General features: G+C 53.6%; 10 protein-coding genes across 10 annotated transcripts in view; 4 read left to right on the forward strand and 6 right to left on the reverse strand.

Annotated features, from left to right (window-relative positions):
• Nucleotides 1-12: 12 nt before the first annotated feature.
• On the reverse strand, nucleotides 13-2,414 carry CAOG_03256 (hypothetical protein). The gene is made up of 4 exons (XM_004364038.2): nucleotides 1,206-2,414; nucleotides 890-1,099; nucleotides 647-801; nucleotides 13-544 (listed from the first exon to the last, which is right to left on the reverse strand). The coding sequence occupies exons 1-4, from the start codon at nucleotides 2,313-2,315 to the stop codon at nucleotides 109-111; spliced, it is 1,911 nt and encodes a 636-aa protein (XP_004364095.1). The 5' UTR covers nucleotides 2,316-2,414; the 3' UTR covers nucleotides 13-108.
• Nucleotides 2,415-2,453: 39 nt separating this feature from the next.
• On the reverse strand, nucleotides 2,454-4,079 carry CAOG_03257 (hypothetical protein). The gene has a single exon (XM_004364039.2). The coding sequence runs from the start codon at nucleotides 4,037-4,039 to the stop codon at nucleotides 2,579-2,581; it is 1,461 nt and encodes a 486-aa protein (XP_004364096.2). The 5' UTR covers nucleotides 4,040-4,079; the 3' UTR covers nucleotides 2,454-2,578.
• Nucleotides 4,080-4,198: 119 nt separating this feature from the next.
• Nucleotides 4,199-9,625, reverse strand: CAOG_03258 (zinc ion binding protein; the record flags this gene model as incomplete). Its single annotated transcript, XM_004364040.2, has 12 exons — nucleotides 4,199-4,244; nucleotides 4,338-4,466; nucleotides 4,551-4,747; nucleotides 4,841-5,185; nucleotides 5,287-6,047; nucleotides 6,190-8,191; nucleotides 8,279-8,393; nucleotides 8,486-8,545; nucleotides 8,602-8,717; nucleotides 8,891-9,058; nucleotides 9,244-9,330; nucleotides 9,503-9,625. 12 exons carry the CDS (start codon nucleotides 9,623-9,625, stop codon nucleotides 4,199-4,201), a joined length of 4,149 nt encoding a protein of 1,382 aa, XP_004364097.2.
• A 97-nt stretch (nucleotides 9,626-9,722) lies between these two features.
• CAOG_03259 (coatomer subunit delta) lies at nucleotides 9,723-12,875 on the reverse strand. The gene is made up of 8 exons (XM_004364041.2): nucleotides 12,843-12,875; nucleotides 12,418-12,457; nucleotides 11,881-12,104; nucleotides 11,319-11,773; nucleotides 10,677-11,188; nucleotides 10,442-10,553; nucleotides 10,140-10,347; nucleotides 9,723-9,985 (listed from the first exon to the last, which is right to left on the reverse strand). Exons 1-8 carry the CDS (start codon nucleotides 12,843-12,845, stop codon nucleotides 9,896-9,898), a joined length of 1,644 nt encoding a protein of 547 aa, XP_004364098.2. The 5' UTR covers nucleotides 12,846-12,875; the 3' UTR covers nucleotides 9,723-9,895.
• An 847-nt stretch (nucleotides 12,876-13,722) lies between these two features.
• On the forward strand, nucleotides 13,723-14,296 carry CAOG_03260 (ubiquitin/60S ribosomal protein L40 fusion). Its single transcript, XM_004364042.2, has one exon. The coding sequence runs from the start codon at nucleotides 13,745-13,747 to the stop codon at nucleotides 14,129-14,131; it is 387 nt and encodes a 128-aa protein (XP_004364099.1). The 5' UTR covers nucleotides 13,723-13,744; the 3' UTR covers nucleotides 14,132-14,296.
• Nucleotides 14,297-14,375: 79 nt separating this feature from the next.
• On the forward strand, nucleotides 14,376-16,458 carry CAOG_03261 (hypothetical protein). Its single transcript, XM_004364043.2, has 8 exons — nucleotides 14,376-14,477; nucleotides 14,652-14,710; nucleotides 14,801-14,915; nucleotides 15,062-15,146; nucleotides 15,254-15,278; nucleotides 15,362-15,476; nucleotides 15,557-15,631; nucleotides 15,760-16,458. Exons 1-8 carry the CDS (start codon nucleotides 14,415-14,417, stop codon nucleotides 16,396-16,398), a joined length of 1,176 nt encoding a protein of 391 aa, XP_004364100.1. The 5' UTR covers nucleotides 14,376-14,414; the 3' UTR covers nucleotides 16,399-16,458.
• CAOG_03262 (guanine nucleotide-binding protein G(I) alpha subunit) lies at nucleotides 16,449-19,966 on the reverse strand. The gene is made up of 2 exons (XM_004364044.2): nucleotides 19,805-19,966; nucleotides 16,449-17,830 (listed from the first exon to the last, which is right to left on the reverse strand). The coding sequence occupies exons 1-2, from the start codon at nucleotides 19,920-19,922 to the stop codon at nucleotides 16,887-16,889; spliced, it is 1,062 nt and encodes a 353-aa protein (XP_004364101.1). The 5' UTR covers nucleotides 19,923-19,966; the 3' UTR covers nucleotides 16,449-16,886.
• A 1,478-nt stretch (nucleotides 19,967-21,444) lies between these two features.
• On the forward strand, nucleotides 21,445-22,326 carry CAOG_03263 (hypothetical protein; the record flags this gene model as incomplete). Its single annotated transcript, XM_004364045.2, has 4 exons — nucleotides 21,445-21,488; nucleotides 21,598-21,681; nucleotides 21,781-21,890; nucleotides 22,037-22,326. Coding segments are annotated over 4 exons (378 nt in total), but the record flags the coding sequence as incomplete, so codon positions are not given.
• A 23-nt stretch (nucleotides 22,327-22,349) lies between these two features.
• CAOG_03264 (electron transfer flavoprotein beta-subunit) lies at nucleotides 22,350-23,629 on the forward strand (the record flags this gene model as incomplete). Its single annotated transcript, XM_004364046.1, has 2 exons — nucleotides 22,350-22,484; nucleotides 22,997-23,629. 2 exons carry the CDS (start codon nucleotides 22,350-22,352, stop codon nucleotides 23,627-23,629), a joined length of 768 nt encoding a protein of 255 aa, XP_004364103.1.
• A 248-nt stretch (nucleotides 23,630-23,877) lies between these two features.
• Nucleotides 23,878-25,385, reverse strand: part of CAOG_08682 (hypothetical protein) — a gene marked incomplete at both ends in the record, with an annotated part of 2,269 nt that continues 761 nt past the window's right edge. The window contains one exon of the mRNA XM_011271991.1: nucleotides 23,878-25,229. Within this exon, the coding sequence (XP_011270293.1) occupies nucleotides 23,878-25,229 (1,352 nt within the window). The remainder of the gene's footprint in view (nucleotides 25,230-25,385) is intronic.

Genomic DNA, 25,385 nt, shown 5'->3' on the forward strand with positions numbered 1-25,385 from the left:
AGTCGGGCCAAGTTGTGGTGCAAGTTATCAGTATTATTACTGTACATGGTATGATACAAAACCCTCATGACACAACTGGTTGCAGCAATCACGACACAGAGTTGGCCATCACTCGTTGGGAAGCAACTCGGCAACCAAAGCGTCGACAAAGACAAACTTTTGTGCGAGTCGATCGCCAGAGAGCTGGGAAAACAAGTGTGGCGAGATGTGTGCAGGAGCAGCAGCGCCTAAGGGATGCGCCTTGAGTGCGTGCTGGTGTGAGCTATGGCGAGAGTGGCGGGGTTGCTTGCCCGCGCGACCCGCCAAGACAGCCGTTTGCGCGTTCGAGATGGTGGACAGAGCTGCAGCCGTCGTGGAGGACTGCAATCCTGCAACAGGAAGCATGGATGTAGCACCCAGGCCCGAAAGCACAGCCATGGCAGCAGCCTCTTCGCGCCAGTGAGAGTCATACTTGAGCGAGAGTCGGTGTGCCAGAACGCTCGCCGCGACCGCGCCCACATGCCTCGGCGAAACGTATACGCTTCCATCAAGGACTGCAAAAGCTCTGGTATCGCACAGCACAAGCACTGAGAATTGAGCAAAAGATCTCCTTTGCGCCGCGAAACAGTCATCAAAGCCAGAAGAAAAAAAAAACAATCAAACCAACCGGGAAACCGAGGTTAATAGGACGCTGCAGCGAGCGGTAATCCCAGAGTCCACAGAAGGGTGATGCCGCAATCGCGATACAACGTCTCGAATGAGTATAGCCATATTTGGGTGCACTGTCACTTTGTGGAACATGTGCACAAATGGGTGCATTTCCTGTTGCAACAGATTTGAAGCACACGTGAGTCTCTCTCTCTCTCTCTCTCTCTCTCAAGGCACGGCCCAACAACAGCCCATCACGTACTTCGGCGACGTTGCAATTCCGGTTGGCGCCTGCCATCAGCACTTTGGGCCGTTCTATTGGCCAGTCCACGACAACGCTCAGCAGCATGTGGTCGAGCAATGGTGGTGTGATGGATGGACTTGGATCCTCGTCAACAATCATGATGATGAACAAATCGCGAGGAATGGCGTACACCTCATCGTTCACTGCGAAGTATCCTTGCAGAAGAGCCTATGCGAGTCAAGACGGGGGGGGGTGGGAAACAGCGCGGCACAAAAATGAATCTTCAAGCTCTCACTCTCTCACTCTCTCAACTCTGGTGCAAAAGAAAACATACCTGCGTGAACAGATTTTGAGTTTGCATGGGCACTTTGCGGAATTTGTCGAGAACGAGAATCGGGGCGACATCGTACAGCTCTCCGTTTGCATCGGATCGAAGGGACGGCATGATGGGGCTAAACTCGGTGTCGAAACCTGAGGAACTCATCGAGGAGAAGCTGGGACTGGCGATCGGACTCGCAGATTTCTGATCAATGGATGTCTGTGTTCGCAGAGCTTGCATGGAGCTCTGCCGGGACTGGAAGAATTGGCGATGGAGCGTTCGGTCCCGACTCTTTGCTGTTTGCGCGACGCTGCCCATGTCGGCCATGGACGATCGCTTGGTCACCGACGGCGGGCGAACGCTGAACGCATGCTGTGCTGAAGTTGCAGCAGCAGCTGCTCCCGGTGCAATTCGAGGAGAAGCTGGTGGATGGTTGAGATCGTCGTCCGAGCTCTGCCGAAGCAGTGGCCTGCGCGTATTAATGGTCTGGATCTCATCCTCGTTCGATGGCGCCGCTAAGAACGACGCGACAGGGCTCGTCGTAACCGTGGGCGATGGTGGCACAGTTCCGCTTGACGATGCAGTGCTTCGGCGATTCGCACTAGTAGTAGTATTGTTATTATTCAAGGCAGAGAAGCTCTCGCTGGATGCTCTCCGCTGCTTCTGGATATCAGTAGCACCTGCCACAGCTGTTCCATGACTTGGTCCGAGTTGTTGCCTTGTACTTGGTAGATTCGCAGTCGTAGTATTAACAGTGTTGGTGATAATCTCGCCCTGGGCTGCATGATGACCACTCGGCGGCGGATCGTCCTCAGTCATGTCCACGGCAATCAGCATGGCTGCAAAGATGTCTCTGGCAGTGGTCGCAGGGGTGCACGCAATCTCGGCGGCCGTCCACGGGGCAGCGAACAGGAACTCGGCAACCTGAGCGACCATTCTGCGCACGTCGAACGACGACCGCACAATCGCTGCAGACGGCGGGATGTGCAACAGCAAGTGGTGGCTTGCGCCGTGGCCGAGCAGCAGGCGGCACCCGAGCAGGGCCTGGAACAGGTTGTCCGGAATCCCAACGCCGAGCCGGTCCTCTGCCAGCGCGTGCAGCCGCTCCACCCAATGCACCGACATTGAAGTGGGGAGAGAAAAAAAAAGTTAAGCGAATCAGAAGCAAAAAAACAAAAGAGATTCTGCTGCTGAGTTTGTAGGGGATTTGGCAGTAAAATAGCAACAAAAGGAGGACTGCATTGGAACAACTGCTCTGAGAAGTTCAGACAGGATCAATTCATATTCATATTCACAAAGGCAACGAAGGGGGTGCACGAAATCATCATCATCATCATCACAAGCCCTCCAGAGGAAAAAAAAAAAGGGGGGGGGGGGAAACCGTCAAGCTACAACGAAACGCCAATGCCGTACAAACCAACAGAGCTCGGCAGAAGCAAGAGCATGCCGTAATTGGAGGGCGCGGGGAGCGTTGCGGCAGCAATTTGGCCCCAGATGGCATACTGAGGGCTGTTGCCGAGCTCTGGCAGAGGAACCGACCACAGGTATTGAGGAGCAGTTGTGGCGGGAATGTCGGTCGGGAGCTGCAAGGCGACAAGGTGCGGCTGGCCGGACGGCAGGCGACACACAAAGACCAGACCAAACACGTTGGCCGTGCTGTTCTGCATGCTGAACGCAAGTGCGCGCGACATGGCCTGAGCGCCCTGCAGCGCCGTGCCAAACTGATGGTTCAGGTCGATGGTCGAGACGACCTTGCCGGCAATGACATCGATGCGCACCAGTGCCGAGGAGTCGGCAAAGGTCAGCCAAAGCGAGGTTTCTTTGCCGCTCGTCGAGCCCGTGAACGCATGGTCGAGCACGGCGTCCTGGACAATCTGGCCGCTCAGCGTGTCAGACCAGGAGAGGTCGATGCGGGAGCGAATCACGCCTCGGTCGGTCTTGTCCTCGATAATGAGCACGGAGAACTGGTACAAATCCGACGATGCAGCCGCCAGCACAATCAGAGCGCCGTCGGCCGCCACCAGCGGGATGGTGAAGGCCGTGTTGTTGAAGCTGAGCGGGTGGAGATTGTACTCGAGATTCCAGACGGGCTGCAAGCGACCGCCAATTGCTCCGGACGTTTGAATGGCAACGAGACTGCCGACGTATGGGTATGGCGCATCGCCCGAATCCGGGAGCCAGCGCGTTGCAGCGTAGGCAACAGTGCCGACGCCGCTGGGCATGCCGAGCGGAATCCACGAGCCCTGGACGCCGCTGCGAGTGACATTGAGCGTCACATGGGCATCAGGAACGCCGTTCGCGTACATGCCCGTCACGCCGCCGTCGTCGGACAGGAGCATAATCACGCCCGAGTCGCTCATCATGGGCGAGAACACTCGGCCAGCCGGCGCGGGCAGCAGCGGAACAGCCCAGTCGACAATCCCCGTGCCTTCGCAGCGGGCGATGGAGTGCGAGTCCCAGCCAATGGTGCCGCCAGTGTAGTCGAGCAGCGGCAGCGTGACGGCGCTCGACGACAGGTCGGGCAGGTCGAACAGCACCGACCCGTTCGCCGGGTTGAGGCTCATCAGTCGGTCCGCATTGAACGCTCCGTTGCAGGCGCACACGGCAGCACCCCCGTTGGCCACGCAGCCGCTGTCAATCTCGCCGATCGCGGTCGAGTGGTCGGTCACAAACCAGAGCACCTTGGCACCGTTCGCGCCGAGCGCCAGCCCATCGCCAGACGCAAAGCCGCTCAGCCCAGTGTCGCAGCGCTCCATCGGGCAAGCATGAGCAGCCGCAGCAAGGACGGCGAGGAGGACGACGACGAGGAGGAGGGGTCGGGGTCGGGGTTGGGGTTGGAGGGGTCTCATGCGTCGTATCAACTGATTGAAAAAATTCCGACTGACTGAATCAACGACTGACTGAATCAACGGGAAAAATTGGTGCAGAAATACAGTTACAAAGTACAATACAAATTGCTTCGTTGAAGCTGAGAGTGTCTGTGTGTGTGTGTGCTGAAGACAGAGCGATCAAGAGTCCAAGGAGAACTGCTGCGGAATGATGCGAGACGTTTGGCTGGTTTTCAGAAAAGCAAGCAAGGTTAGATGGATGGATGGGTCAGCAATCAAGCAAAAGCAAAAGTGTAACGCAACCATCGCGCTTCCTCACTTGAAATCCTTTTCGACTCGAAAGTACGTTTGAATGGTCTCAGACCGTCCAAGCTGAGCGACAAAGTCCTCGTCGTGGGTAATGACAAGCAGCTGGAAGTTGTGCTGCGCCCGTCTGGATTCGACCAATCTGCCACAAGCATTCAAACAAGTCCAAGCAGTCGTTCAGCGCACCGCCCCAGAGCACACTGCAAAAGCAAAAAAAGCCCCATACTTGGCTAGAGCATGTGCCAGACTGTCAATGTTGTCCTTGTCCAGATTGGTCGTGGGTTCATCGAGCGCCAGAATGCCGCAGTTCAAACAGAACGTTTCGCTGAGCGCCATGCGAATGATGAGGCAGGCGAGCACTTTCTGGCCGGCACTGCAGCGCCCGCGAATGTCCATTTCCATTTCGCCCTTCACCATGACGACCTGCGTGTGGACACAACCAAGAAGAAATCAGCATCCCCAAAATAAAAACAATCGACCGCAACATCAGCGAAACCAATAAGCACAGGCACGCACCCGATAATTGTACGACTTGCGACCAGACGCCTGAGTCTCTTCTTCATCGACGTCGGATCGAATCTCGATGGCATCAATGTCCGCACCCTTGTACGTATTTGCCCAGAGTTCGCGGATGATCTCGTTGATCTCTTGCATCTTCATGGCGTGGTACTTCATCACGGCCTTGTCCAGCGCTTTGTGGTACTGCTCCAGATCGTGGTTGGCCATCTTGGTGGTCTTGACAGTGATGAGCTGCTTGCGGAAGCGGTCGTCCACATTGTTGTAGAGGGGCGTCTGCAACTCGCGCGTGATGCCCTTGTCCTGCTCGGCCCAAGTCGCTCGTTGGCCCTCCAGTTTTGCACGCTACATTGCACCAAAAACGCATCAGGGGATGATGAACCGCCAGATGCACGAGTTAGAAACTGCAAACCAACAACCCACCAGCCGCACATCAAACCGAAAACCAAAAAGCGCCTTGCCTCGGACTGCAGCTGTCGCTGCGTATCGCGCGGAACCTGCTTCTCAGTGGCCAGGATACCAACGTTCATCTGCTTGAGCTCGTCATCAATGTTTGCCATTTCCTCGTCGCACTGCTGGACCTCGATCTTTTTGCGACGGAAGGAAATGTTGTCTTGCAGATTGCGACGCACAGACTGCTCACGATCCACTTGTCGCCGGATGCTGGCCACCTTTTCCTGCAGCGTCGTGACCTGCTGCTCCTTGTCGGCCATGGACCGCGACGCGTGGGCCTTGGAGGCGGCGAGTCGTGCGACTTCCGCCTCTTTACCTGCAAGCATCATGCTCGCGGCTTCCAATGTCTTGAACGCGTCCGAGTCACGGGTCAGTGTGGCAGTTTCATCGCGCCAGCGGACGTTGGCTGACTTGAGCGCATTTTCAGACGTTTCGCGCGCGTCCAAGGCCGTCCGCAAGCGTTCCTCTGCAGGCTTGTGCTGGAGTTGAATGGTCTCCAGCTCCTCACCAAGCACACGCGCCGCTGCCACAAGCTCCTCGTGCACGGAAAAACGTCGCTTGGCCTCCTCGAGTTGGCTGACACGACTTGCAAGGGTTTTGGTGACTTCAAAGAGTCGATTCCGCTCGGCATTCACGGCATCCTCCTTTGCACGAATGTCTCGCGTCAGTTGCGAGACCGAGCGACGAAGCATTTCGAGCTCGGCAGCCAAGCTCTTTCGCTCCTCGGAAACCTGGTCGCGAGAGCGACCCGAGCCTGCGGTGGTGGTGAAAACAGGAAACAAAATGTGGCAATGAGTCCCGGCCCTTTTACAACCTGTTTCTCTGGTTCCTCCATCTCCATCCAACAGCTCCCTCCGCTTCATCTCCTTTTCTCTTGGTTGTTTTTTGGCACTCACCTCCTGTCGACTGCAACGTGCGCTCTTGGGCGGCAATCTCATTGTCCAACGCCCGAACATCGCTCGAAAGCCGAGCCAGTGCGGCAGCGTCCGCGCGGAGTTGGTTGGCCAAATCGACAGACTCTTTCTGCTCCGCGACGGATGCGGCAAGATCGTCAACGTTCGCGCCAAGCACCTCGCAAACGGCCGCGGCATCTTCAATCGAGCTCTCGAGTCGAGGCAGCGTCTTTTCCACCAGCTCGGTCAGCTGTGTGCTCAAGGGGCGCAGAGTGTCGAGGCGCTGGAGAAGCGCCTGGAGCTCGTTGAGCTGAGTTGCCAAATTGGCTTTGCGGCCGGGAATGACGCTCAGTTTGTTCTTGTACGTCTGCATGAACTTGTCAAACTCGTCCAATGAAGAGCGGGACGAGGAGGACGAGGAGGCGGCGGCGGCATGGCCACCGTGACCAAACGCGCGTTCACACAGCGGACATGCGTGACTCTGCTCAGCCTTTTTGATGAACGAGCTGTACATGAGCTCGGCCGCATCCAGCGTTGCGAGCACACTGACTGTCTTGGACTTTTGTCGATCAAACACTGTCAATCGCTGGTCGAGATCAGGGTTGCCAGTGCTCTGCACTACAGGCGCCGCCGCGGAGGACGGTTCGGCCGCAGCATCCTCGTCGCCCGGCTGGGGCGCCGGCTGCATCTCTGGTTGGGCCAGCACCTTGTTGAGTTCGGCTTGAGCCGCATCTCTCTGGGCGGTTGCTCGCTTTTTCTCGCTGTGAAGCACTTCCAGCTGCGCCTTGGCACGGGCATGCTCGTTCTCGGCGTCACGCAGGCGGGTTTGCTCTTCCTTCAAGAGCTTGGTTTTGCGCTCGAGCAGTTGAGCCAGCGCCGAAGAGAGATTGTCGTCGCGCGTGTTGGCTGCGGCCGCTGCAGCCGAGAACCCGGGAATCAACGTCGCAAAGTCTTGCTCGCGCGTGCGCAGCATGGTTTCCCGTTCGTTTTGCTTGAGGTCGCGCTGTTGCCGCTTGAGATCAAGCTGGGCACGGGCACCAAGCTCGGAGTTAATAGACTCGAGCTCTTTATCCAGCTGCTGCAGGCGCTGCTGCGATGTTGCGACGGAAGCTTCGGTCTGCCGCAGCTCGGCCTTGGGCTGCGGATTGTCGGCCTCCTGCTTGAGTTGCGCGACTTTCACCTCGAGCTCGCTCGCATACGCCTGCTCCTTTGCAAGATCCTGCTCGAGCTTGGCGGCAGAGGACTGCCCCCCACAGAGGGACTTGGCTTCATCCAAGGCGCGAGCTGCCCGATTCTTCTTGTCACGCACCTCCTCGTCTTTGGACTTGAAACGAGCTGAAACAATGGAAAGGTCGTTTCTGCGGGCGTCCACATCCGACCCCAGCTTTGCAACCTCGCCCTCAAGGCGAGCGCGATCTGCCTCGATGGTGGCGCGTCGCGCGCTGAGCACCCGCTCCAGCTGCCGACGAAACTCTTGACCAACCGCATCGCGCGGTTTGGCGGCAAGCTCCTCGGGGGTCCGGTAGCCATCGATGCGGTACTTGTTGGCAAGCGTCTGAATCAAGGCATCGCGCTCCTTGACCCGATTGCTCAAGGCATCCAGCTCGCTTTCGGCGCGTCCGCCCTGCGTCAGCAAGCGGTTGAACTCTGCGCGCAGCGCCTCGAGCGCGTCGTTGGCTTGCTTTTGCTGCTGCTCGGCCTCCCGCCGTTGCGCAGCCGCCTGACGGAACTGTTCGTCAAAGCGCTTCTCCATCTGCGCCAGCTCTGCGTCTGTCTCGGTGAGCTCGTTGGTCATGCCGCCTTTAATCTCGGCCAGGTTTTTGACCAGCTGGTCCTTGGCGCTTTCTGCTGCAGCACGGTCTTGTTGCAACGCATTGAATTTGGCCATCTGCGTGTCCAAGCCGGCAATCAGCTTGTTGATGGGCTCGAGTTTTGCGTCAATGCCGGTGATGGCCTCATCGGCGGCTTGCATCTGGGCACGAACGCTCTGCTGAAGCCTTCGTTTCTGTTCATCCACAAACACCCGAGCCGAAAGTCAGCGTCACACCCAGCAGCAGTTTTGCAACCTCAACTCAATACAAGCATCACTCACTTCCTGTGCGGCATCGCGGCATTTTTCCAAATGCTCCAGCTCAATGACCTTCTCCCGCACGTCTTTGACTTGTTCGTCTCGGAACTTTTTGATGTTTTCAAGAGCCTTGATGTATCTGGGACGAGCAAACAACAACAATAACAAAAAAAAAACCAGTTTGAATCAACGTTGAATCAAAACTGAATCTGACGCCGCCACAAAACGTACCGGGTTGCAGCAAAGATGTCGTCAAACTTTTCCTTGAGTTTCTTTGGCTCGCTCAGAGGCCTGAAGAGCCATGAATTCATTGAGCGCGAAAAGCTCCCAAAAGCACCGTGCCTTACCAGCTGCTTTCCTCTTGGTGGCAAAAGATGACATTTTCAAGCACTGCCTTGGACACACCGAGCTCAATCGGGATGAGGCGATCCATGTCGGCGCATTTGGAACTGATGCTTTGTTTCTGTCAACAATAAACAAAAAAAGGGGGCAATTCAGCAAACACGAAATTGGAATCAAAACAACACCCATCATCGCTCGCATTGTGGTGCAAAGAACCGCACCAACAAAACTCAACAGCAACAGCAACAACAAAGTCCATCTGAGCGACAACGTGCGCTAAGAATTGGCGCTTACTTCTCCAGTGACCGGATCAATCGTCAGCAGCGTGCTTTCGATCGTCTTGCACGACGCCTTCTTGGCTGTCTGTGTGACTTGGAGGCGCCGGCTGCACACCATCGACTTGCCACTGACGTTGGTGAAGCGCAGCTTGACTTGCGCCTTGACTTCGCGCTCCTTTGCAAGCTAAGCGCGGTGACAAACGAGGGCGCGCGACGGTCGGCCAGTCAGTTTCCACAGCAAACCACGCAAGTACAAGAAGGGATGCGTTTTCACAATAATGGTCGTCCAATGGACGTGCGAGCACGCGGCAACAGGATGGGGGGGGGGGCGATGGGAGCGCGGCAAAAATCTGGCGGGAAACGAGTTACCTTTGGATCGAGCACGAACGACACGCCGGACTTGCTGTTTGGCGGCAGTTCGCCCGTGGTCACGTAGCGAAGGCACTCGATGATGGTCTGTTTGAACACACACAGCAGGAGCAGCAGCAGCGAGCGTTAGAGAGAGAGAGAGAGAGAGAGACAGAATGGACGGCGTTTGTGACGCGTTTCATGCAGGAAACCAGATGAACGAACAACTTGTCAGTGCGCCGCCGCCCCTCCCGCAGCCGGACCCCAGCACTCTGGTTACCGTCTTGCCAGCACCGTTGTGGCCGACAATCACGGTGAGCGGCGTTTGAAACCGAATGTCGCAGGCGTCATTGGAGCTGAACGACCGGATGCCCTGGATCGAGAGGCGCTCAATCGTCGACATTGAGACTTCAAAGGAAGAGAAAAAAAAAGTGTGGACTGAATGACATGGAGACTATGATATGGAAGCAACACCCGAAAGAAGAGCAGCAAGAACGAAACGGTCAAGAAATAAATTTTTGGGCTTAACACGGATAAAAACCAAAAAAACAAAACACCAGGACAAGTTGAATCCAAGGCAGAGCAACAAGAGGGATCGGAGAAGAGACAAGGGGGGGGGGGGGGCAAGGCATCTACACAGTTAGGCTCCCTCGCGACACCACCCAAGCGCTGCTTAGACAAAGTCGTACGACTCGACGCCAAAAGTTGTTGCCGCCGAGAACTTGATTGGCGATTGATTGGTGCTGATGACGGCACCGTTGATCTGTAAGGCCCCAAGATACATCACGCACAGAGACGATTAAAAACAACATTTTCAAGGGGCAAAGGCAACCATACAGGCGATCATGCGCGCCTTTTTTTTTTTTTTTTTTTTTTTTTTTTTTTTTTTTTTTTTTTTTTTTTTTTGTGGCTCTTACCTGGAAATTGGCAAACGTTTGGGTGGACGAGAAGCCGACCGACACGGGGAAGAAGCTGTTGGCATTGCCGGTTGCAGTCTTGAACTCCATCGAGCCAGTGGCGTTGCTGCTGTCGACAACGGGGATGGACCAGTACAGCTTGGACGACTTGACATCGAAATCGTAGCTGCCATCAACAGATGCAACCACAGGTGCCGATCGATTGGAGCTGCATAGTCCCCCGCAAAGAACAAAACGGAAATGAATACAACAAAGATCCAACAGAGCGAGACGGCCGTTCCAACCAAGCGCCAAAAACTTACGCAACAGGAATGGCAATCACAACGTCTTGCAGTTGAAGCGCAGTGTTATTCAGCTCGTATTCAATGTTGACATCGCAGGAGCCGTCGGGATTGGGCTGTGGCCAGCAGTTGACTACCACAAACGGCAACAACACAAAGCATCAGAGTTAGTGGGGCACTGATCAAGAAAAAAGAAAAAAAATACAAAGACAAATAGACGCCCTCCAAGGCCAGCACCAAAACAAAACAAGCATACCTGACAGCGGCAACTGGCGGTCGTCGGTGGTGGTCATGCGCCACTTGAGCACACCGAGCTCAGCGTTGGGAGGCCATGGCTTGGAAGGATCCTTGAGCGCAACGAGGCTTTGGTCGGTGAAGAGCTTCTTGTCTACGTTGGGGTGTGTCTTGAATTGGAAGCTCTTTTCGTCGGGAAGGGAGAGCTGGACGGCAATGGCCGGCAATGCGGGGTCTGCTACTCGCAAGAAGAGATCGCCCTTGACTTCCATATTCTCGAGGCCGAGATCGCGCTTGGCGCGAACGACAATCTTCTCCTCGATGCGGACGTGCACGGCTTCTGTCGGCACAGCAGGTGCGGCAGCAGCGGCAGCCTTCGCACCGGCGCTGCCGCCAAGTCGAGCACCACCCAGTGCGGGCGCGGCATCTTGTTGGACGAGCTCGCCATCGGCAATAAGCGCATCAACGAGTTCGTTGGTTTTAGGCTTGCCTCCAATCTTCATGCCTCGGCTAACAGGGGCAGACGACGCAGGCCTGCGACAGACCAAGACAAAACCAAGACAAGCAAAAAAAAAAAAAAATACAAAAAAATCAGCATCCAAAACTCAGAATCGACTCAACCTCCCAAAGCAGTCCTCCCAACATGTAGCTACTGGGCTCATACTTTGACGAAAATGCCGTAGAGTTGGCAGAGGAAATGCCTGGCGAATTCTGGCCCGAGGAGGACATGGATCCATAGCTGCTGGAGGACGAAATGCCCTGGGGAATGCTGACACCGCCCATGCCGCCGCCCATGCCAGGGGTGCCCATGCCACCGAACGAGGCCGAGCCAAAGCCGCCACCCGCTGGAGGCCGACCCTGGCGCATGGCGTTGCGCTTTTCGCGCTCGAGCTCCTTCATCTTGAGCTTGAGATGCTCCTTGGCCTCGCGCTCCTTGTTTCGCTGCTGCATAATGTGGACCATCTCCTCGTGCGAGTCCATCTCGGTGAATGTGCGGATTTGGCTGAGGTTGACGCTTTCCCTGTATCCCAGCGCCACAATCTCGTCAAACGCAAAGATGAGCTCAAAGACGTGATCGGCGACGTCTCGCTCCTCGAGCGTTCGGCAATACTCGGGGATCTAACATTGGGAGGCAGCAAGCAAGGCAGATGTTGTGTGTGTGTGAGCGACTCCGAGTCCAAAGTCTCAATCCAGGAGATAACAAAAACCGATCGAGCACTCCTTACCACTTTGGCAAACATGCGCAGCGTCTCCAAGTCCTCAAGAATGTTGCTGTTCTTGGTCGTGATCAGGACAATGTAGAGCAAGTCCAGTGGTTGATACACGTAGCGGACCGTGTCTGTTTCGACAAAAGTGTGTTGCTTGCCCTCCTTGATGAGCTTGGGGAAGCCCGCGAGCAGGCCCTCGACGCGCGAGCGTGTCATTTCGACAAACTGGCGCGAGACGATTGCTGTTGCAACGCAGAATGGCAGAGAGAGAGGGAGAGAGAGGGACGATGAGCAAGAGAGAAGAAGGAAGAAATGCGAGATCTAAAAAAACAGAAAAAAAAAAGATGCGTATTGTCGCCAAGTCATCCTCTCAAAGCGGGGAGGGAACCGAGGCTGCTCAGGAACGAGAAGGATGAGGTGGCATTGCATGTATGAACGGCTCCCAACCCTGCTTCTCTTCCTTGAGGAGGGGTGGATGGTTGTGCCACGTCGCCCCGCTGCAGCATCATCAAAACGCAACGCAACCAACAACGACTTCTGCTTCTGCTTTCTTACGCTTGCCCGACTTGGTGCAGACCGAAGCTGAGAGGAGAACCTGCAAGTCAACAAGAGGGCACAACGGGGTCGACAAACCAAACGCAGAGAGTGAGATCATGAAGCGATGGAGAGGCGAAGATGTTTGGAAGAGCGCTCGACCCCCCTCAGCCACGTTCCAACACCGCCGTCGCGTTGCCCTGCGATGAGCGCCTCATGCAAGTGTGTAGTCATGCGATCTCTTGGCGGTGGTGGTGGTGGCGGAGAACAACCTCAAGCACCAAATTTTCAATCTCCTTCCAACTCATTCGCTTCGACTTGACCCGCAGTCACCCCATGCTCAACCGATCCAGGTCACGCTCGATTTTGGTAGCGTTTCCAGGGCCGTGTCTTGCTACTGGGGCCCGTCCGAGCCCCTGCGCAGAGTCAACAGTCAAGCTACGCACCATGTCTAGTTCGGGGCAATGGTAGTCCAAAGAAAAAAAAATGAATGAAAAAAAAAATCACAAAAACGAAACAAAGAAAAAAAAAAATTGAAAAGCCCAAGAAATTGAATTTGGCCGCTTCCCAATCCGGCTTGCTCTCTCTCTCGACCGTATGTGAACATCCGACATTGCAATGTTGCTCCTCCTGCCTCAATCCGATACAAAACCATGTCCTCTCATCGATTCGCGCCGAGGGGCGTGTGATACGATCAGCGAAACCGGGGATGGGGCCTGTGAAAACCGGGGCGTTGGAGGGCGAAAAACGAAAGAAAGCGTTTTGCTGCAGCAGAGTGGCTTGTCGCCTTTTCCCCGCGCCTTGTTCGGCACCGCCTGTTGCAGCTCGTAGCGTCCGCTGTGTTCCTGCGAGTGTCATTTGCCATGATTTCGCAGCTTGAAGCGCCGGCACGCTCGGCCTGGGAGATGGAGCAGAGAGGGGAAGGGAAATTCGCAGCAGAGACGAAGAGGTCTGACTTTTCCTCGTTGTTCGTTCCCGTCGCTTTCTCGCTGCGCCGCGACCGCGACCCGTCGAACGGCATAACGGCAACAGCACGGCACTGTGATTTATTGTGTCCGGTGCCCTACGTTGCTCAAACAGGAGAGACACGAGTTGTAGAGCAACTCTTTGTTTCCGCGCTTTTTTTTTTCTCTTTTTTTTTTTCTTTCTTATCCTGTTTGCTGTCGTTCTCTTTTCCCCTCTCACCTACCGCTTGGCGCACGACACACACCAACATATACTCCTCCATCTTCTGGCATCCCAAACGACGCGCGCTGCACTTGTCTGTGACTTGTTCAACTCACTTTTTTTGATTCAATGGCTTTTTTTTTTTTTCGCGCCATGCAGACTTTTCTTTTTTCCTAGAGCGATGCAGATCTTCGTCAAGACCCTTACTGGCAAGACGATCACTCTCGATGTTGAGTCTTCGGACACCATCGAGAACGTCAAGGCCAAGATCCAGGACAAGGAAGGAATCCCCCCGGACCAACAGCGTCTCATCTTCGCCGGCAAGCAGCTCGAGGATGGCCGCACTCTTTCGGACTATAACATCCAGAAGGAGTCGACTCTCCACCTCGTCCTCCGCCTGCGTGGTGGCATTATTGAGCCCTCGCTCAAGCTCTTGGCCGCCAAGTACAACTGCGACAAGATGATTTGCCGCAAGTGCTACGCCCGCCTCCACCCGCGTGCTACCAACTGCCGCAAGAAGAAGTGCGGTCACACCACTCACCTCCGCCCCAAGAAGAAGCTGAAGTAAATCGTTCGCCTCCGCTCACTATCCGCCCGTTGGCTCTGCGGATATTCTGCGACGGTGTTACGAGGGGAGTGTTGTTTTTCCATGTATATGCTCCTTTTTGTTTCTGCGTGGATGGATGTCCTATTTCCTTGTTCTTCCATTCAATCTAAACCGAATGCTCTGATATGCCGTGTTTTTATTTTTATTTTTATCGCAATGGTTTGCTTTGGGAGGAGGAGGAGGACAAAGTTGGTCAGTCATTTCACATCATCCATCAAAAAGTCAAGACAACTTTCTACAAACCATGACTACAACAGCGGCTCAACCCGTAGCCCCGTTGATCAGTGCCAACATTCCCGAGAAGATTGTACGACGCCACGCACATGCAGAGCGGGCGCAGAGGATGCAGAGAGAGAGAGGATTGCAAAGATGAAGCCAGTTTCAGCCAACTCGCCGACAGGCTTGTGTGTGTGGTGCAAAAGGCGGTTCCCTTGTAGCTTTGTTTGACTCATGCCACGTTTCTGCTTCATGTTTGGAGCAGGTCTTCTGTGTCGATGCAAGTCCCGAGACGCTCGAAAAGATGATGGCGAACAATCATGAGTAAGCAGTTCGCAGCAAACCCTTGACCCCTTGACCCTTTCATTCACTCTGCGCGCTCTCTGTCGTGTGTCTGGGCCTGGAACACAACAGCAAAACCAGCCTGAACTACTTCCAGACAGGCTTGCGGCGATTCGTGCAAATCAAAAGCACTTTCAGTCCGTCGCACGAATACGCTATCGTGACGCTGACAGACCGCGCATCATGGGTATGTGTGAAAGCGTTCAGATTGTATTGTAGTTGCGATCTCGATGGGCGTGAAAGAAACGCAAAACGGACGCAGTCTCGGGTGGACAAATTCGATCGCTTTGTCTCGTCTCTCTCGCCTCAAACCTGGTTTTTTTTTTCTTTCAGTTTGCCCCGCTGACCAACAACGTACAAGCAACGGTGAAGGCCATTCATTCAATTGTGCCCAAATCCGAGCCATGCACATCGTTTGGTAGGCATCCGATTGGGATTGTTGATTTTGCGACGATTTTGCAGTGAATTTGGCCGCGAGTCTCTGACTGACTGAACGTCATGCTTTGGTTCCACGAACAATGACAGACATGCGCTCCGTATACGAGACCGTGTAAGTCGCTACTGTGCTCTCGCCATTTCTCGCATGAGGATGTTGGATTGCTGATACTGACAATCCCCGTCCACCTCATTCAGAGCGGCCAACATTCCTCCGCCAACGCGCGTCGATAACTCTTGGTCGTACGTTGTACGCGTCATTGTGCTGTACGCACGATCTGCCACAATCCCCCATTTTTCCGGAGGCGAGCAGGTAAGAGAGATGGCGAACGTGGATTTCCCTTCCCTCCCTGCGCCAAAGCTCACGCGTTCCTGACACTTTTGGTGTTGTAGGCTTCCGCATCTGTCCACCGACCATGGCTGTTTTGCGACTATGTGCTTTTGCATCGCAGGCATGAGCACGCCCAGGTGAGTTTCGTTGCTGACTGTCGAAAATGCTTGTGCTTTTTCGCCAACTTTTTTTTGTTTTTTGCTTGGTTTTTTTCGTTTTGATTGCTTTTTTGTCTTGTTGTCCCAACTCTCCTTGTGCTGCCCAGAGCATCTTTGACTCCTTTTTCGAGTTCAACAAGATTGCTCAGCCCTCGCAGTACTACTTTGAAGTTCATCTCGCCCGCAAGTTTTACACAGCCCTGTGCCTGCTGCTTGGGCATGCATTACAACGTCCGTCACAGCTCATGCAAGCAAAGCAGACGGAACAAAGCTCCATGTCTGAGCCACTACCAGTGGCCGCATCTCAAGAGCCCTCCATGCAAAACTCGCGAGCTCATTCGGTGGAAAATCTCACCACTCTGCCGACTGAAGCCCCCGGTCAGGCGATGGACACTGCGCCGCTGGGTCACCAGCATCCACATCAACCAATCAGCCAAGGCATGCAAATGCTCCCCACAGAAGAGCCGGCAACAGTGCACCAACATCAACTGCAGTCGCAAGCAGCGTTGTTCGGTGGAGCAAACTTCTCGGAAGCGGATCAGCATCTTTCCGAGGAATTGCGAGCAACAAGCTATGAAGCTCCTCAAACTGAAGCAAACAATTTGCAACCGCAACAACAGGAATCACTAATGGTTCTTGAATCGCCTCCACCAGCACCCGCAGCAGCAGCAGCAGCAATGCCAATGCAATTCATCAATCCTGCTGCACTAGCGATGCTTCAGAGGCAGCAACAGTCTGGCAACTAGGTGTAACAAACCAACTGATCCAACTGAAGACACACAATAAAAACGTCGAAGGCAAGGAGAAAAATTCATTTTTTTTCTTGATACAAGATTGGCACAGCCAAAGCTACTCAGAATAGACACACAGCGATGCAACAAGCGCCGCAAAAAAGCGAGCAAACAAACACACAGAAAACAACAACAAAAAAAAAAACCAGCACACGCCATTACAAAGAGCGCAATTAACGGCAAAAACAAAAAACACACAAACATGATCGCAAACACACCGGAAAAAGCGTATCGTTGTGGGACGCAAGCGCTAGTCCCAAAAGCGAAGCTTTCGATACGTTCGCGCAAAAGAAAGCCGATGAAACGAAGACACACACAAACACAAATAAAGAAAAGAAGAAAAAGAGAAAAAAAAGGAGGGATGCAAAATCAAGCAAGTGCACAGACACACACCCAACGACCATAATCTAGAAACAATCGAGGCACATTCGGCTCCTCTTTGTTTAGAGAAGACCGCAGTCGCGCAAGTTGTTCTGGATGATAATGTCGGTGACGGCATCAAACACAAACTTAATGTTGCCAGTGTCGGTGGCGCAAGTGAAGTGCGAATAGACTTGCTTCGTTGTTGATCGGTTCATCTTTTCAAACTTGTTCTTGATAAACTCCTTGGCATCGTCGGAGGTGTTGGGGCCCTCGTACTCGCTAAATGCAATCTTGAGCGACGACTTCTTGATCTTCTCCTCAAAGAGATCGAGCTTGTTGAGGAAGAGGATGATCGAAGTGTTCAAGAACCACTTGCTGTTGCAGATCGAGTCAAAGAGCTTGAGCGACTCTTGCATGCGGTTCATCGTCTCGTCCTCGGCGAGCACCTGGTCAAAGGCGCTCAATGCGACGCAGAAAATGATGGCAGTGACATTCTCAAAGCAGTGAATCCACTTCTTGCGCTCAGAGCGCTGGCCACCGACGTCAAAGAGCTTGAAGAGCAAGCCGCGGTAGTCAAAGTGCGACTCGACAATACCAGTGGTCTTGACGCGGGTGCGCAGAACGTCCTGCTCGTTGGGCACGTAGTCCGCGGCAGCAATGCGGTCGATCGAGTCAAAGTAGTACTTGGCCGAGTCGTTGAGCTGGTACTCGCGCGAGCGGTCAAAGCAGGCAAGCACGCCGCTGTCCACCCACAGGCGCTTGATGGACTCTGCAAGCTGCTTGGTCAGGGTGACGCTCTCCAAGTCAGCACCAAGACCGAGGATGGACGAGGCGTCCTTCTTGAGCTCCTCGTTGGCAAAGCTAATGCCAAGGGACTCCATGGCCTGGAGAATGACCTGCATCGAGTTGATCGTGTTGTTGAAGACGATAGTCTTGAACTGGTCGCACTCGTGCGATGTGTAGCCGTTCTCGTGGATGATCTTCATTTGCTTGACAATGGTGGACTTGCCAGACTCACCAGCGCCTGCATCAAGGTAGAAGAATAAAAACACACAAAGTCGGAGTTAGAAACAAAAGGATCAAAACAATCAAAACAATCAAAACAATCTTTTTTGAAAAAACCACAAAACTATTTTTGAAAAAACCACAAAAGCCAAATCAGCAGATCGAATTGTGACAAACAACAAACACACACGATCACACACTCGAAAGTAGGGATTTGAGGGGAAAGAGGGGGGGGGAAGGAGCGAACGACGTAGGGGGTGAAAGAAGAAGAAGAAATCGCAGCGAGAAACAAAAAGAGATAAAAAGAGATAAAAAAAAAAAAAGCAGCGCAGGAATAACCAGCAATCAAATGTATAGCTGCTGTTCTCGCTCTCCAACGATTGGATGGTTTTGTTTTTTTGTTAGCGGTAAACGGCGCATGACTGGTCCATTTGAAGGAAACAGCCGAGAAAATAAAAAACCCCGAGCCATGTGGAGGATGCTGGAACCCCACACTCGACGCGTCATTCTCGCTTGACAACAACGCTCACACAAGCGATTTGTCACAATGCAAGAGAACGACGATGATCCAACAGCTCAGCAAAGACCTCGAGTCATTGGCAAAAGACAAAAGAAAAAAAAAATAAACAAAAAACAAACAAAAAAAAATCATCCACCATAATGTTTGAAGGTAAACAATGTGTCATAACCGCAAAAAAGCCAAAAAAGCAAAAAAGCAGAAAAGCCAGAAAAAAAAAAAGAGAGGGGAAAAGACGACCATCAACATCCCAACCGATGAGTGTGACAAGCAACGGTTGTAAAACGCACCAACTCGCTCTTTGCGAAAGAGAAAGGTGGGGAAAGAGGGAGGAAACGCGAAACGCACACACACACACTGCCGAAAAAAAGAGAAAAAAAAAAAGGCCAAAAAAAAAATAAGCGAGAAAAGCAGCCGTTCAGCACGCGTCAGAAGAGTGCAAAAGCGCAGGCAAAGAGGAGCAGGTGGGCTGGATGGCGAGGCAGAATGCACACGCCCCCTGTTCAGCAACCATCGGCAACGGTAGCAGTGCGAGGCGCTGAAGCGCAAACCGAAAAAAAAAAAATCCACCCACACACATTTCGTCGTTGAAAAGAAGGCAGCTGTCGTGACTGCCCTGTTCTGCTTCTGGTTCGCCTTCCAACCGTCCGGAAGCAGGATGCCAAGACAGGGAGGGCACAGCTGGCACCTCCTTGCAATGGAAGAGCAGACAAACAAGAGGAAGAGAGAGAAAAAAAAAAAAGACATTTTTTTCTCTTTTTCTTTTTGTTTGAAAAGTTTTAAACAAGCACGCGGCGTTTTCGCTATTGGCCAAGCCATCCGCCAGCCAGCGGTTGAGCAAGAGCAAGCTGTGCACGTGCGTCAATACTTGCCAACCTCCACAAGCGAGTGACGACACCAGTGTCAACCAACAAAGACGAAAGAAAGATCTGGCCAAAAAAAAAAAAAAACCGACACTAAAACGAGCGTTCGAATTGCTTTTTTTTTTTTTCGTTGTGTGTCCCACACAGGCGCGCTCGTTGCCGTGAGCACTCAGACGGTCGCCTGGTCGTCCATGCCAACTGCGCCAAAGCAGCAAGGCGCGGCACAAGAGGGTTGCAGCAGTCCCTGGCACGAACGAGTCAACACAAGCAGCAAAGCCACAACACTTTTTCTTCTTTTTTTTTTTCTTTCTTTTAATTTTTTTTTTTTTTGTTCGTGTCGGCTTCGCCCATTTATCCCGCTCGGGTGGTCCGGCGCGGTGCGTCAGGACGCCAGCCGCTGCACGCGCGTGTCGCAAACGCCTCTGCAGTCACCCAAGCACAGGCAGCGACGAGCAGCCGAGCAAGGGGAGGTCGGCAGACCAGAACAACGAACTAGCAGCGGCGAGTCAAAATGCCTATTTTTTTTATTTTCTTTTGATGGCGCTTTTTTTTTTTTTTTTTTTTTGTATTGGTATTGGTTATTTCTGGCCGTCTTTGCTGGCGGAAAACTCACCGAGGAGGAGGAGCTTGACTTCGGTGCTCATCTTCTGCTGATCTTCCTTGAGTTGCTGGTCGATCTGCTTGCTGCGGTCTTGCGCCGCCTTGTCTTCAGCACTCTGTGCACAACCCATTTTGTTATGGTTTTTCAAAAAATAAAAAATAAAAAAATAAAAATAAAAAAAGTGGAGTGAAAGCTCAAAACCCGAATTTAGGACTTGACATTAGCGGTTTTTTCCATCGCACCGGTTGCTGCTGTTGTGTGCGATGGACAGGTCCAAACCGCCTGGTTGTCGGCGGTGGGGGCCACAATGCAGAGCAGCAAGTGCTTGTTGAAGCGACGATTCAATCACAAATAGCAATCAAAAAAAAAACAAAAAAAAAAAACACCTAAAATCTAAACTCGAAAGTGTTTGTTGTTGTTTCGCCAAAATAAACTCACTCGTTCAACACTTTGGATCCTCGCGCTGTCTTGCTTCAAAATGGTGCCGCTTTCACCTTTGGCTTGGGAGGTCCAGTCCTTTGTTTGCTTGTCTCGCCTGCGGTCGCGTGGAGCTGTCGGTCGGCTGGCTGGCTGGCTGTAGGTTCACGGGCAGCTGGGCGTTTTTCGCATGCGACGGTTTGTCGCTTCAAAATTTGGCTATTCGCGTTGCCCAGTGCGACACGGCTCCTTTTTGAACCATATCACACTACTGACCGCGGCCATCGTCTGGCGAATGATGTGCAGTAGAACCAAAAGGCGAGCTCACATCCAGCCACTGGGAAGCGTGCAAAGCCGCCCTGCGCCTCAGTGAAAACACCGAGAAAACGAAAGGTGATGGCTCGCGCCGACATCTGTCGACGTGATGACAGGAGGTGTTCAGGAAGGCATGTTGTTTTTATTTTTCGCCGTGGATGACGTCAAGTGATCTGAGTACCCAGACTGAGCCCCGGGGGTCTGCAATGTAAGCATAGAGAGCAGCGATGGGAGGCGAATGTTGAAACTGCTGCTTGTTTTGTTGTTTTTCGAGACTATTGTCCAAAAGAGAACGTGTGCAAAACCGCGGTATGTTTGAAGTGTAGAACGACATTCCCAAGTACAATCAAGGGATGTTTTTTTTGTTGATTGGATGAAACAGGGCCTGTGCAAAAAGCGGCCAGCAGCCAGCATGGTGTCGGGACCGGTGCGGGCACTGCATTTTCTCTGAGCAGCAGCAGCAGCAGGCACTGCCTCACGGTCACTCGAGTTGTTGCGACACTGCCAAGCGGCTGGTCGACACACCAAATGGCGTTTGCTGGCGAATTGGAGGGTTGCCGCGCACACACTTCAACATGTTTTTTTGTTGTTTTTGTTTTTGTTTTTGTTGCGGGTTTTTTTGGTTAATTCGCGTTCATCTGCAATGCGAGTCACGTCCAATAATGAACTGGACCACATGACGTGAACGAAACGAAATGGCGCAAATTCGCGCGGGTGCTCGTTTGTTGGAACCAACAACCGAATTGCAGATTTTGAATCGAAAGCCACGACCAGCATGAATTGCCTCCACAGCTCGCAGAGGGCTTTGAAATGCTCTGTTTGATCCGAATATCTTTTGCGGGTAATTCTCAATTCCTCATCGAGCACGAGCAGCCTGAGCGCAGTCATTGAAAAACAAAACCCAAAACTCACCATGCTCAGTGAAGCCGACCGGCTCAACATCTGTCGCAAATATAAGTCTACAGTACCATTTTGTTGGCTATTGCTGTAGTAGCGGTCGTTGGGCAGGAACAGGAAAGGGCTGGATGTGAGCGAGTTCGCTAGATCAAACTTGAGCTCGTTCGATAGTGCAGCGGCTTCCAGCGCACCGCTTCAGACCGCCACCACCCTCTGCTGGAGGGCCTTGGCTATGCTCCTACTTGCCCTCGCTCGAACGGGTGGAGAGCAGCGAAGTGGCAGCAGCAGCAGAACTTTGGCTCTGCCGTTGATGTCTAACTTTGACTTTGGCCTTCCCTTCCTCTGTCTCTGTTGGGCAGCGTACACTTCCTCGCGGGGTTTGCGGCTCTGCCATGGCTGCACTTGATTAACATTCTGTGGTTCTTCAACGAGGCCCGACGACCGGGCTCCAACCCGTTGTTCAAGCGATGTACGTTGTTTGACGAATTTGGCTCGTGCTGTGCTCAGATTTTCTCAGACATTTTGCTTTTGACTGACAAACATTGACATGCGGGACTGTGCATCTGCCTTGTGTGTTTGCTTTTGTTTCTCCCACCACCACGACCCGACACACAGATCTGCTGTTCAGCGCGGTCAACATTATTGTCTGGATTGTTGCTCTTGCAGTGTGGATTCCCATCTACCAGTCCAACCGCGCCTCCTGGGGTTCGTTTGGCGATGACATTTCCATTGTGATTCCCAAGGGCATAGCATAAGCGTATTGTTGCTGCTGCTTCGTTTCTGGCCTGTTGAGGGTTTTTTCAGGGTTTCCATCTTGTTGATACTTGTCTTTGTGTTTTTGTGAGCAGTCGTAATCACACCATGTCTCCATGTTTCTCATACTATTCAAACCACTCTTTTTTTTTTTTAAACTGCAACAACAATAATAATGCGAGTGATTGTCGGTGTCAAGCGCGTTGTCGACTTTGCCATCAAGGCGCGTGTCAAGGCGGACAAGACTGGCGTTGTGACTGAGGGCGTCAAGCACTCGATGAACCCCTTCGACGAGATTGCTCTTGAGCAGGTCAGTGCTATCACACAGCGGGCTGATCAGTCGGAGTCGAAGAGTCGAGAGTCGAAGAGGGAGGACAGCTGCTTCTTGGCTTTCGTTGAAAGGTCAATCAAGTCTCTCTTTTGCGGTCGAATCAGACCAGACGAGTCAAACGACGAGACGACCACCGTTGCCCATTGAGAATCGAGTGAGAGTGAGAGTGAGAGTGAGAGTGGGAGGACGAGAGGGCGAAACGAAGAGAAAAGTTTGCCGATCTCTCTTCTTCTTCTTCCTTCTCCTCCTATGACTTGCTCTTCCTCGCTCCCCTTTCGTCCATGCCTTTGTCTGCAATGTCTTCTTTATCGTCTGTTCGCGACTTGTTCCATCGCTTTCCTGGGCTGCAGGCTGTCTTTGTCGCCCTTCTTCAATCCTTCCAATCCAATGCACCTTCCAATCCAATGCATCGCCAGTCAATCATGGTCAAATGTCCCACCCCTGAACTCACGCCGCAGTCTTTTTCCAACCGGTCTTTGTTGTGGCTATAGGGCATCCGCCTCAAGGAGAGCGGCGCCGTCAAGGAGGTCATCGCCGTCAGCTGCGGCCCCACCGCTTGCCAGGAGACGCTCCGCACCGCCCTCGCGATGGGCGCAGACCGTGCCATCCACGTCCCCGTCGAAGGCGCAGCGTACGAGACCCTTCAGCCCCTGGCCGTCGCAAAGATCTTCAAGAAGCTCGCTGAGGACAACCAGGCCAACCTCGTCCTCTTTGGCAAGCAGGCCATCGACGACGATGCCAACCAGACCGCCCAGCTCACCTCCGCCCTGCTCAACTGGCCCCAGGGTGCGTTCGCCGCCAAGCTCTCGGTCGAGGGCGGCTCCAAGGTCAAGGTCGTCCGCGAGATTGACGGTGGCCTCGAGACCATCGAGCTCAACCTCCCCGCCGTCGTCAGCGCCGACCTGCGTCTTGCCGAGCCCCGCTACGCCTCGCTCGCCAACATCATGAAGGCCAAGAAGAAGCCCCTCGACAAGAAGACCCCCGAGGAGCTCGGCGTCGACATCAAGCCCCGCATCAAGACCCTCTCCGTCGAGGAGCCCCCGGTCCGCAAGGCCGGCATCAAGGTTGAGAACGTCGACGGCCTTTTGCAAAAGCTCCGAACGGAGGCTGGCGTCACCTTCTAAAAACAGCCCCCACCTTGTTTGATTTTGTTGGTTTTTTTTTCTCCCTTTGTCGGTTGGGATGCGACCCATCTCTCCCATTTCGTAAATTCTGGTTTTGCTTCTCTTTCGTTTTTTTTGCTAAAAGTGCCATCGATGTGGTGCTCTCTGGCAATCTTGTCACAATACAAAGTTATTCATCTCAACATGCTCCATTCTCTAGCTAGTGATGTGGTCGTATTATTGGCTAACAAAAAAACAACAAGTCACCGTCAGCTCGCCGGAGTCGTATCAACGGGACCATCGTAAGGCACTCCGCGCAGGGTCGCATCAGCAACCTCACGAACGCGCTTAAAGACCCGCGCCTTGTAGGTGTTGACTTGCGAGCACCCCCGAAATGCTGAAAACTCGACGTCGGCAGTCAAGGAGGCAAGCTGCTCCTGGACCCCTGCATCCAAGCTGCTGCTCTTCGTCTCCAACTGTGACAGGTAGTTGGCAGTATATGCGTCGAGCAGTTTGGCAAAGCATGCTTCACGGACAGTCACCAGCAAGAAAGGGATGTGGGTGTGATTGTTGGCATCGAGCAGTCGCGTGTCGGGGCGCGCATCTTCGTGCCGCACTGTGCGTTCGACACGACCCTCCGTCAAAAACCGCTTGAGCTCTTGCTTGTCGCGGTCTGCCTCCTGTTCTTGACGGCGCTTTTGTCGAGAGAGACTGGCCATCGAGACGCTTCCGCCGTCGTCGTCCTCGCCACCCCCACCGCCCCCACGTGCATAGTATGTTGACGCCGACGTAAACCCGCCGTCGAAGCGAGGTAACGCAACCATTCCCTTGGCCGCGGACGCACTGCTGTTGCTGCTGCCGCTCGTGTACGAGCCGATCCGTGACGAAAACATGGCAGCCTTGGTTGCCACGGCGTTCTGGTTGGTGCACGCATCGCACATGCCATTGCAGAGCGTGTGGGCATCAATCTTTTCGCTATTGTCGTCAGCGGCGGGCGAGGCAGCCGGCAACTGAGACCGGTTGCCAGCAAAATAACTGGCAATCAGCACGTGTCGACACGAAACGCCGGCGCAATACCCGACCATTGCCTCGAATGCACTTCTCATGGCCGCTGCCTGGCGCTCTGCAGAGCTTCTTTCGGAATCCTTGGTTGAAGCAGGTGCGCTGGAAGAAGGGATGCTCCGCCCACCACGCGCAACAGAGTCGCCTTCGAGCGGACTGTTCCAATAGTCCATGTCGCCGAGCATGGCCGGATCGGTCGTGTCGGCAGCCTTCTCGCCAACAATGAGGCGCCGAGCCTCGTTGGAGACAAGGAACGACATTTTATCGCGCTCATCCTGGGAGGCATAGATGCGGCAGTGCGACTTGAGTCCGTCACGGCCAGCGCGTCCACTCTCTTGAAAGTAGGCCTCAAGCGACTTGGGCATGGACCAGTGCACGACAAACCGCACATCAGCCTTGTCGATGCCCATGCCGAACGAGATGGTGGCGGCAATGACGGGCACGCGTCCTGCGGTCCATTCTGACTGCACCCGCGTTCGCTCGGCGCTGGAGAGGCCAGCATGGTAAGCGGCCGACGGGACGCCTTCTCGCGAGAGCGCATCGGCAATCTTGTCGCAATCTGCTCGTGTGTGGCAGTACACGATGCCCGATGCGATCGATTTCGGTGATGTTTGCTGTGAAGTAGTCGTGCTGGTTGCTGCGCCCGCACGAGCCGCTTCACCCGCTCGAGCCGCTTCACGGGAAATGGCCCGAATAAAGTCGCGCAAATCGGGGA

Source organism: Capsaspora owczarzaki (assembly GCF_000151315.2).
Source record: "Capsaspora owczarzaki ATCC 30864 unplaced genomic scaffold supercont2.4, whole genome shotgun sequence".
NCBI classification, from domain to species: domain Eukaryota; class Filasterea; order Ministeriida; family Capsasporidae; genus Capsaspora; species Capsaspora owczarzaki.

Coding starts and splice junctions, on each gene's coding strand:
- CAOG_03260 (XM_004364042.2), top strand. CDS start 13,745: ATGCAGATCTTCGTCAAGACCCTTACTGGCAAGACGATCACTCTCGAT.
- CAOG_03262 (XM_004364044.2), bottom strand. CDS start 19,922: ATGGGTTGTGCACAGAGTGCTGAAGACAAGGCGGCGCAAGACCGCAGC. Junction 17,831..19,804: donor AGTCAAGCTCCTCCTCCTCG/GTGAGTTTTCCG, acceptor ACCTTGATGCAG/GCGCTGGTGAGTCTGGCAAG.
- CAOG_03259 (XM_004364041.2), bottom strand. Junction 12,105..12,417: donor CTGCACCAAGTCGGGCAAGC/GTAAGAAAGCAG, acceptor GCGTTGCAACAG/CAATCGTCTCGCGCCAGTTT. Junction 10,348..10,441: donor GTGATTGCCATTCCTGTTGC/GTAAGTTTTTGG, acceptor GGGACTATGCAG/CTCCAATCGATCGGCACCTG.
- CAOG_03261 (XM_004364043.2), top strand. CDS start 14,415: ATGACTACAACAGCGGCTCAACCCGTAGCCCCGTTGATCAGTGCCAAC. Junction 14,916..15,061: donor TGACAGACCGCGCATCATGG/GTATGTGTGAAA, acceptor TTTTTCTTTCAG/TTTGCCCCGCTGACCAACAA. Junction 15,147..15,253: donor CGAGCCATGCACATCGTTTG/GTAGGCATCCGA, acceptor GAACAATGACAG/ACATGCGCTCCGTATACGAG.
- CAOG_03257 (XM_004364039.2), bottom strand. CDS start 4,039: ATGAGACCCCTCCAACCCCAACCCCGACCCCGACCCCTCCTCCTCGTC.
- CAOG_03256 (XM_004364038.2), bottom strand. CDS start 2,315: ATGTCGGTGCATTGGGTGGAGCGGCTGCACGCGCTGGCAGAGGACCGG. Junction 802..889: donor GGAATTGCAACGTCGCCGAA/GTACGTGATGGG, acceptor CTGTTGCAACAG/GAAATGCACCCATTTGTGCA. Junction 545..646: donor CTATTAACCTCGGTTTCCCG/GTTGGTTTGATT, acceptor GTGCGATACCAG/AGCTTTTGCAGTCCTTGATG.